Here is an 11,093-nt window from a genome sequence, read left to right as displayed (position 1 = left end):
TGGTGATGATGATGATAATAATGATGATAATGATGATAATAATAATAATAATGATAATGATGATGATGATGAAGATGATGATGGTGATGATGATGATAATGACGATGACGGTAATGATAAGAATTATATTATCGTCCATTTTTTTCATACTCAATATTTTACTCATATGTATCACTATTTTAGCGTTATAATAGCGTCATGACTAAAGTCAAGCAACAACGAGCATCGTCAGCGACAGGACAGGAAACAGCTAGTATTCTTCTAACCCTGGTATTGTGTCTTTGTCGCATGAAAAGGAAAATGGATTCTATCATTTAATATTTAAGGGGAAGGCAGAAGTGATGCGCAGCAGTTCGTCATGGCGCAAAATCCTGAGGAATTCTATTCTCTCAAAAGATTGTTCGAAGATGACGTCACTCAGGTCTTTGTTATTGTTTTTTGCCATCCGCGTTTATGAGTAATGCTCACTGAACTGTTTTAACCCGACAACAAACGTTCATGGATACACACAGTTTTGTGTGTTGGTCCGTTATACTTCCGGATGGCAATGTTATTGAGCTTCTTAGCCAAGCGCATACAATCTATATCCCCCGTCATTTTAAGCGCACCGGTGACATCTGTGAAACGCGCGTTATTAACGTTATGCACTTTCAACATTTTTCTGCTACATTAAGCAATAGAGGCCATTGAATGGGAATTTGAATAAAAGTATTAGACTTTCTTTTCACAAATAAGATTTATGAAAGTAACAATAGATTAGTTTATAAGACTTCATGTGCGTTTTACAAAACTTCATTAGGCCTTTTCGTCGCTGGAAGAGGAGTAAATTATTATCTCAGTTATATTAATTCACTGCTTCAGCTCTTGTACTCTAAATTCTGCGAGCCACGTCTTACGTTAGTAGATACTAATTTGTCAATACAATAATTAGTGACCGGAAAAAAAAATAAAGTTGGCTTGAAATAATTGTCAGTGCCCAATACAGCATAGCTTGCGAGGCCGGCGCGGTGTGCTCGTTTCAGCTTTCCGTGCTTGATAACGAAACTTACCGCACCGAACTAAACGAAACAAACAGCGAAAACTACACACTACATTACGGGATTAAAATGGCTGACAAATCGTCGGTAAAGGAACAATCTTCCAGTAAAGGAAGGGGAGTATATAGAAGAGGAGCATTGAGGCACAAAAATATCCATGTGGTTAAAAATCACCAATTCATTCCTCGATTTTTCAAACAATTTACATTTTGCAGCCATTGCAAGGAATTTATCTGGTGAGTTTTTCTTTTCTCTTATCTCTCAAGAAGATGGGACGCAAACAGTACAGCACACTTCGAGTGTGTCAGGAGGGGGCGGGGTAAGATCGTAGACAGCAGACCATAATATTTTTGTTCTTCGCAGAATCAAAAGCTCCGAATTGAAGTTATTTAATCTCAAAATATTATGCGTTTGTTATTTGCACATAATATTGTCTTTATTTTTAACATGGGTTCTAAATATTTGATCTGATATTATTTTTAACCTCTAAGACGAGTTGCTAGCGAGGGCAAGATTGCAAAACACTTCACAACAGTGGAGTGAAAGACTGGTGAGAACTGTCAGATTAAATGATAGTGATCGCTCTATTTTTAGGTCTTGACACAAATAGCAGACTATGTAGCAATTTCTGATGCATAATTATTATTTTTCCCCAACTGCAACTGCAATTAGAATGTATATTTGCGTCGCTCAGAAAATTGGTCGAATTACCATAAATCGCCGGGTTTATACATTTAAATGTGTGACGGTTATTGATTTTCTCAGTCTTAGTCGACTCGGTAGATCCTTCGTCAACAGTTTCTATCTATCGGCAGATCAGTTTTTATTTTGATTACAACTTAGTTTTTACGTGATACGTAAATATAGAGTTTAAATCTTTAGATTAGGCTAATATATAAATTATAGATATTACCAATAACGGAACCAAATGGGGGAGGGGGATAGGGCGAAAACCTAACGGAGGCTGAGATTGAGAGAGGTGGTAGAGAGTTGAGGTGAGTGTGATGTGTCCATTTGGAAGGGGAGAGAAAGAGAGATAGATAGATACGGAGAGAGAGAGAGAGAGAGAGAGAGAGAGAGAGAGAGAGAGAGAGAGATGCACACAACATATTGACATTATAATGATAAGCCTCTTTATAATATTAATTCTCTACTTTCAGCAATTTGTATTCTTGTGATCTTGAAATCATTATAGAGTTTAAGTTATAACCCTCCTTAAAATGTTTGCAAGCCGTTGGTTGGAATTGTTTATTTATCTCAGAATTAAGGATTAGGCTCAGCTCTCCTAGTCCGTTTTTTCTTTATCCTTTTGAAACATTATCGCTTCCAATTTGTTTTCATAAAAATTGAAAACAGCTCATATCATCTGCATCCATTGTAAAAAGCGCAGTAAATCACAAAAAAATAAATTTAAAAAATCAATTCTCTGTAGACTTTTGTAATGTCCAATCATATTAAAAAAGCTAAAATCATGGCCCTCCTTTTACGTTTAATATCTAGTGATTTACACAACATGATTGTTTTATCTCATAGACTTTGTGCAACCTTCACATTTTTGCAGGTCTCATAACTGGATGCAATTATGGGCTTGATTTAACATGGACAATGTTATGTGCTAGTTTGAAAGTGTTTCAATTAATTACAACAATGAGCTCATAATAATTTGGGTTATCAGACCTGGAAATAAGTATACTTAGACTTTATTAAACTGAACATTGATTTTCCACAAGAAGTTATTTTATCCAGCTGCAGTTTTTCGGGCTTGAGTCGTACACGGCTATTCAGACTAAAAAATCCAATATGCATGTGCAATCAACAAGTTATTCGAATTCAAGCCTGAATAGGAAATGGCGGTAGCATAGTTTTGTTGTTATTGTAAGTGTTGTGTTTTTTAAATTTCGTTTTATTTTAATTATTGACAATTACATAAAATTTATGCAAATGAAATAGCAATAATGGTTTAATAACTATCAACAGTTAGTTTAAACCCTGCTTTATTTGACGTGAAAGACAATTTCATAGATCAATTGGTAGTCAAGTTAGATATTAAAAAGAAAAGAGTTAAAAAATTCCATTCAAAAGGAATACAAGTCAGTCAAATTAACTGTGGTCCAAAGGAAACGCTTTTCTCACAGCTTTAAATTACACAATGTCCAAATAAGATCGGGACAAAATTAAAACATTCCAATAGTGTTAGACAGGCAACTATCCCTTAAAAAATTTTAATTGAGCTTTCATATAGCGCAATATCCACTCAATGTGCTCAAAGCGCTTTACAAGGGATCCCTGGCCAACAGCAACATTTAACATTTAAGACTGGACAGACACCTAATAGGTGATGTTACAATTTTTTCAGACAGAGATAACGCTGGTAACTGCCAGGTATTCATTTTACACCTGAGTACGGTGAGAGAATGTGAGTAAAGTGCATTCTCCAAGGACTCAACTATGCGCCGAGTGGAATCGAACCCAGGACCTTTCGATCCAAAAGCGAGTGTCAAACCACTAGACAACATAGCCGCACAATCCCTATGCAGTCCGAAGATGGCGTATCAGCTGAGTTAGTCTGATATGGGTAAAACAGAATTTCTTCTGCTGCTATCCGTTTCACCCTCTGCCCACTGCCCGTACTGTGTCCACCTTGTGTTTGTGCACGCACATTGGAGTTTGAGTCCGGATAGCCACAGGAGACTATTCAGACTGGAGCTCGAATTGCCAATTTGTTGCTAACCGTCCACAAGACATTTAGATTTTTGCGATTTAGATCAATTTTACAATAGCCATCTATACAGTTTTTAATTTAATTTACCTTGTTTTCTAAGATTTACCAGACCAGTTCAAACTGGACACTTCAGATTTTTTCACTATGTTGAATTTTAGTGCTGTCATTTTTGTTGTTGTCGTTCCATTATTATTATTATTATTATTATTATTATTATTATTATTATTATTATTATTATTATTATTATTATTATTATTATTATTATCATTATTATTATTAAAAATATGTTAATGTGAATAGAGAGAGGGGGAAAGGAAGAAAGGAGAAAGGATGGGGGTGTCAGCGGTTTTACTTGTAATGTTCAATACTTGTTTCTTTCCTCTTTAACGTGGATCCTTGTTGGACGTAAACCCTCAAACGTCCAGACAGAATTCCTTTCTGCCTCGGTGGTTGTCCCCCCCCCCCCCCCCCCCCCCCCTCCACTCATCCAGTCCTCTATGTCTTGAGATCACATTCATATCATACAAATTGGAAAGGTTTGATACTACTTAAACATTAAATGAAACATTACCTTTTTAGCAGAGAGAGATAAGGCTCAGGTTTCATAAGGCTGGAGTCATATGGCTATTGCTATTATTAATCTCTCGCTTAGAAGGGCTCTGGTTGGCAGCTATTGTTAGATCAATGATATTGGAAAATATGATCTGAAAGAAATCCTGCCGAGCCTTTTTTAAAGGCTAAGAATGTTGAGCTTGATTTGGCGAGCGTGTCTTGTTATGTTTGTTTGAATAATTTATTCTAATTTTGTATATATTTCATTTTTCAATTTCGATACAAATAGCAATTCATTTGTGATTTCAGTGATTCCACAAAACTAGTTGTGCCTCGAATTCGGAAAAATGCTGGAATGAGATCCTTTTCTCATTTCGGACCCTCTATTTGGAACGCCTTACTGCAGAGCATTCGTGAAAAAGAATCTTTGTCTATTTTTAAACGTTCGCTTAAAACATATTTGTTTCGATTTTAGTAGATGGTATGAGAAGCAAGATAGGTTTGGTTTGTGTTGTGTGTTGTGTTGGTGTGTGTGTATGTGTGTGTGTGTGTGTGTGTGTGCTTGTGTGTGTGAATGAGTATGTTTCAGCCAAAGTAATTTGTAATTTAAGCGCTTAGAGTCTGGTGTCTCGGAGTTATAGCAAGTTTTCAGCATTATTATTATTATTATTATTTGTTTATTAACAAAGATTTTATCTGATGGTTATCTCTGTACGTCTGGGGAGAAAAGAGCAAAATTACATGAATGTCATTTTACTTGTATATCGTCCTTTGTCGGGGCCTCAAAGTGCTTAAAATGGATCCTGTTTTCCTGATCTTCTTGTATTTTTTCCATCTTACTTTCTCCTTCTCTCTCTTTTCTCTCTCTCTCTCTCTCTCTCTCTCTCTCTCTCTCTCTCTCTCTCTCTCTCTCTCTCTCTCTCTCTCTCTCTCTCTCTCTCTCTCTCTCTCTCTCTCTCTCTCTCTTGTAGGTAGTACAGTGGATATATATCCATCCGGCCATTCATCGATCCATCCATCCATCCATCCGTCCATCCGTCCATTCTTCCATTCCTCTGTCAGTCCATCTGCCCATCCATCTGTCTATCCATTCATCTACCTACCTACATACCTTCCTACAAAACCAGCTACCTACCTATCCATCTGTCTTTCTATATTATGCCAGTCACCCCATCTATCTTTTAAAATTAAAATTGATCTATATTTAGCTTTACCTTTCAACACATCAAAAAAATTGTAACAATTAAGAAAGACAAAACACTATGATGACTAATACATGCCCCTCCCCTATTCCTCTCCCCCCCCCCCCCCCCCCCCCCCCCCCCCAAAAAAAAAAAAAAAATAAAAAAATAAAAAAATAAAACAAACAAACAAAAGAAAAAAAAATACAAAAAAGAAAGAAAATAAAAAAATAAAAAATTAATAAATAACAAAAAAAAAAAAAGACAAAACAAAGACAAAACAAAAACATAAAAAGAGCACCACTCACACTCAACACCATTATCATTTACCTCCCCTTAACAACATTCCATAGCCTAAGATCATGCTTAGAAGAATATAATATCTGGAGTATATTATTATGCCAACATATTCCACGCGATATTCTTCTATTGTTAACTACCTGTTTCCAACCCTTACTCTGTCTCGTATATATATGTATTTCGTTTATCGATGAAATGCTATCTCGTCACTTTGTCTATAATCATAATATTACATACTCACGTGTAAGCATCGGTTGCAGATGTTCACACTTAAGACAGTAGGAGCACGCCAGGATAAGAGTATGATATAATTTCATCCATATTTATTGTTTTTGTAAACATTTCAACATTGTTTTTGTAACTCTAATTTACGAAGTATTACTACACCCCTTGCTCTCTTGAGCACAACCACCACCACCACCACCATCATCATCATCATCATCATCATCATCATCATCATCAGCATCAGCATCTTTTTCTTCTTGTTCTTCTTCTTGTTCTTCTTGTTCTTGTTCTTTTTGTTCTTGTGTTGTTTTGTTTCTTTTTTTCTTCTGTTTTTTTCTTTTCTTCTTCTTTCTTCTTCTTCTTCTTCTTCTTCTTCTTCTTCTTCTTCTTCTTCTTCTTCTTCTTCTTCTTCTTCTTCTTCTTCTTCTTCTTCTTCTTCTTCTTCTTCTTCTTCTTCTTCTTCTTCTTCTTCTTCTTCTTCTTCTTCTTCTTCTTCTTCTTCTTCTTCTTCTTTCTTCTTCTTCTCTTCTCTTCTTCTTCTTCTTCTTCTTCTTCTTCTTCTTCTTCTTCTTCTTCTTCTTCTTCTTCTTCTTCTTCTTCTTCTTCTTCTCCTTCCTTCTTCTTCTTCTTCTTCTTCTTCTTCTTCTTCTTCTTCTTCTTCTTCTTCTTCTTCTTCTTCTTCTTCTTCTTCTTCTTCTTCTTCTTCTTCTTCTTCTTCTTCTCTCTTCTCCTTCTTCTTCTTCTTCTCTTCTTCTTCTTCTTCTTCTTCTTCTTCTTCTTCCTTCTTCTTCTCTCTTCTCTTCTTCTTCTTCTTCTTCTTCTTCTTCTTCTCTTCTTCTTCTTCTTCTTCTTTCTTCTTCTTCTTCTTCTTCTCTTCTTCTTCTTCTTCTTCTTCTTCTTCTTTTCTTCTTCTTCTTCTTCTTCTTCTTTTTCTTCTTCTTCTCTTCTTCCTCTTCTCTTCTCTCCTCCTCCTCCTCCTCCTCCTCCTCCTCCTCTCCTCTCTTCTTCTTCTTCTTCTTCTTCTTCTTCTTCTTCTCTTCTTCTTCTTCTTCTTCTTCTTCTTCTTCTTCTTCTTCTTCTTCTTCTTCTTCTTCTTTCTTCTTCTTCTTCTTCTTCTTCTTCTTCTCTCTTCTTCTTCTTCTTCTTCTTCTTCTTCTTCTTCTTCTTCTTCTTCTTCTTCTTCTTCTTCTTCTTCTTCTTCTTCTTCTTCTTCTTCTTCTTCTTCTTCTTCTTCTTCTTCTTCTTCTTCTTCTTCTTCTTCTCTGTCACCTGCTTGTCTACAATGCTATTACCTACACCCGTGTGAGCACCGACTACAGATGTTCACACTTAAGAAACTAGAAACACGCCAGACGAGATTTTAATCTCTCACGTAATTGTCTTTGTCAATTAAAACAACATTTTTATAACATTTTCAAAGTACATTATTACCCCCTTTCATTTATTCAGTTTTTCCCCATGCACATATATCTAGATACAAAACGTAATGAATAAAGTACGTGTTGTTAGACCGATTCACTTGAGAAATGAATTAAAGGGGATGAGAAGAAAAATCCCATGGAATCAGAACACCACAACATTATTGTAAAAAAAAAAAATAATTAGAGCTTTTATATAGCGCAATATCCACTAAATGTGCTCAAGACGCTTTACAAAGGGTCTCTGACCAACAGCAACACTTATCATGTAGAACGAGACATGACGCCTGTTAGGCGACATTACAATTTTTCCGACATAGATAACGCTGTTTACGGCCATGTACTCATTTTACACCTGAGTAAAGAGTCTTTTCCAAGGACTCAACTATGCGCCGAGCGAGGCTCGAACCCAGCACCTTTCAATCCGAAAGCAAGTGTCATACCACAAGACCACATAGCCGCAATGTAATTTAAATGTTGCTGCTCGAAGCTCGAAGAAATAAATAACAATGTGAAATTGAATGTAATCGGTGTTCTTATAATATATTATTAAACTGAATCATTGTAGAAAACCATCCCCCCCCCCTCCCATTCCCCAACTTTCGCTGTCTGTTTCTCCACCCCCCCCCCCTCCCTCTCTCTCTCTCTCTGTCTGTCTGTCTCTCTCTCTCTCTCTCTCTCTCTCTCTCTCTCTCTCACACATACACACACATACATACACTCTCTCTCTCACACGCACACTCTCCCCCTCCCTCTCTCTCCTTCTCTCTCTCTCTCTCTCTCTCTCTCTCTCTCTCTCTCTCTCTCTCTCCCACTGTCTTCTCTTTTTCTGTCTCGCATACTGTATTTACGATAATATGATAATATTATTTCATACAAGCTCCCCTCCCCCCTTCCCAACTCCCTAACACCCAAATACCCCTCCACCCCACACGCACACACACACACACACACGCATACACACACACATCCATCTTATTCTCCATAACACCATTGGCTCATTATAGAAGGATGGCAGACAGCCAAGCATCCAATCCACCAACCAACCTTAGTGCCTGCTGCCCAATCAAGTGATATTGATGGTGTCATTGTTATGTACGCATACCATATTGTCATATTATGATATCAATATTGGGATATCTTCATATAGATAGTTCGAAGATGACGTCACTCAGGTCTTTGTTATTGTTTTTTTGCCATCCGCGTTTATGAGTAATGCTCACTGAACTGTATTGTCCTGACTATAAACGTTCATGGATACACACAGTCGGGTTAATACGGTTCAGTGAGCATTACTCATGAACCCGGATGGCAAAAAACAATAACAAAGACCTGAGTGACGTCATCTTCGAACTATCTATAGATAGTATGCGCTTGGCTAAGAAGCTCATAACATTGCCATCCGGAAGTATAACGGACCAACACATAAAACTGTGTGTATCCATGACCGTTTATAGTCAGGTTAATACAGTTCAGTAAGCATTACTCATAAACGCGGATGGCAAAAAACAATAACAAAGGCCTGTGTGACGTCATCTTCGAACTATCTATATATCCACGCCGTGGTCCCAAAAGCTCATTCAGTTGAGCACTCGCTTCACACAGAAAAGGACCGTGATCGATCGCGGGTGAAGTCGAGAGTCTTTTATTTCTTCTGACCCCCCTCTTCATCCAGCATTAATTGGGTAGCTGGGTCTATTGATCTGGTGGACTAGCGTCATATCCAAAGGTAGCAAGCATATATTTTAAAAATAGTTTCATGTGTTATATCCCTATTATGATGGGTGGACTTTGACCAATATTCATTTCTTCTTCTTCTTCTTCTTCTTCTTCTTCTTCTTCTTCTTCTTCTTCTTCTTCTTCTTCTTCTTCTTATTATTATTATTATTATTATTATTATTATTATTATTATTATTATTATTATTATTATTATTATTATTATTATTATTATTATTATTATTATTATTCAGAATTAAATACGGGATGCTACAGGCTGAGTTGGAAAGAACTAGCTCTGACTTTCAAATTTATGGGACCCAAGTTCTACTCAGGTGTGAATGAGTACTGGCCACATGCCGTGACGGATATTGTAAGAGTATTAGTACACAAAAAAATAAATAAATAAAAAAATAAAAGACGTCTAGTCTAATAGGTGACTCATACTGTATGAAATGGTAATAATTTGGTTCTATATGGCCTGCTGGGGGAATAAATGAACCATTGGAGAAGCGCAATGAGCATGGTTAATCCGTGGAAAAGCTCTATTTAATGTTCATATTTATTTATTATTATACACTTCAGAATTCCTTGGCAATGTTATCCCATTATCAACCTTTCAGATGCTCATTTATTATTGGACAACGAAGATGATTCCTGTTGACGTGCCAGCGTTTCAATTGATTATTATTTTTTTTTTGTCGTTCGCTCAGCTGTATGGTCTGGTCTGTAATGAAGCCAAGCGATCTAGAGCGTTGCCAATTACGAGATGTGTATATGTGTGTGTGTGTGGGGGGGGGGGGGGGGGGGGCACATTGACCACACCAACTCTGGCCGTTGTGACCTTGATCAAGACACATGACTGGGTGGAGATCCTGACCTCCCATAGTGGGCAGGGAGGTACATGCTGTGTCTTCTATCCCCCCATACCCGTTTTCCAATTGTTTCCTGTCGTTGTCTTGGAATGAGATTACTTAGTTTTGTCCCTACCCTGGCCGGAGTTCCTTGGCTGGGAGGGAAACAGTCGAATGTATAGTTATAGTTTGGGAGATGATATTTTTTTCCTTGTAAATCATCTCTCTGTTATGCATTGTATTATGTTTAGTTTACATATTATATTATATGATTTGTAAACATTTGAGTGTATTCCTCTTAGTTGGGACATGTTCTTGTGTCTGGATGAGACTTTTAGGTGATCTCAAACTAAGTATTTTGGCGGTGTGCTCTTGGAATCTACATCTGATCCCTATTTGAACCAATTCCCCTTTGTCTCACCTCCACTTGTGTGCTTTAATTGTAATTCTAGAACTTTTTCCTATCCCATTTTCTTCCTTTTTACTGGCGCTGATATGACCTTAATGTGTTGCAAGCGCCATAAAACCCTTAAAAACAAAACAAAAACAAGACACATGATGGAAATGTGCTATATGAATGTTCATATTTATTTATATAATTCATTCCTCCCGCTTTCCTTGGAAATGTTATCATATTATCCACCTTTCAATTATTCATTTGGACAACGACGAGACGTAAGCGCGTTTCAATTGAAGAGTGGTTTTCCAAAAGTCCCTAACGCCGTTTTTCCTATTTTTGAGATAATATTGAGGATTATTTCCCATACAATTTCTCATTCGGTCTATTATTTTATCATAATATTTAAACCTCAAATTCACACAAATCTAGGGAAATTCTTGTGCCATTTGATGTTTAAAATAAAGTTTTCGTTTCAAATTATCTCATGGATGAAAATCGGCTTAACGAGTTTTGGAAAACTAACCTTCCAAAAAAAAAAAAAAAAAAAAAATAGAAATATTTTTATATAGTGCAATATCCACCAAACGTGCTCAAAGCGCTTTACAAGGGGTCCCTGGCCAACAGCAACACTTACTTAATATGTAGGACTAGACATGACGCCCGTTAGGCGATATTACAATCTTTTTCG

The 11,093-nt window shown here is 36.8% G+C and overlaps 1 protein-coding gene across 1 annotated transcript in view; it reads left to right on the top strand.

Annotated features, from left to right (window-relative positions):
- The first annotated feature begins 1,082 nt into the window (after positions 1-1,082).
- Positions 1,083-11,093, top strand: part of LOC144973504 (calcium-dependent protein kinase C) — a 320,626-nt gene continuing 310,615 nt past the window's right edge. Inside the window, exon 1 of the mRNA XM_078916012.1 lies at positions 1,083-1,273. Coding sequence (XP_078772138.1) covers positions 1,107-1,273 — 167 coding nt within the window. The 5' untranslated portion in view covers positions 1,083-1,106. The remainder of the gene's footprint in view (positions 1,274-11,093) is intronic.

Source organism: Berghia stephanieae, chromosome 5 (assembly GCF_034508935.2).
Source record: "Berghia stephanieae isolate SIO BIC M18660-M18661 chromosome 5, UCSD_Bste_1.3, whole genome shotgun sequence".
NCBI classification, from domain to species: domain Eukaryota; kingdom Metazoa; phylum Mollusca; class Gastropoda; order Nudibranchia; family Aeolidiidae; genus Berghia; species Berghia stephanieae.
Note: the sequence above shows the minus strand (reverse complement) of the source record. Positions and strands in the feature narration are given on the sequence as shown.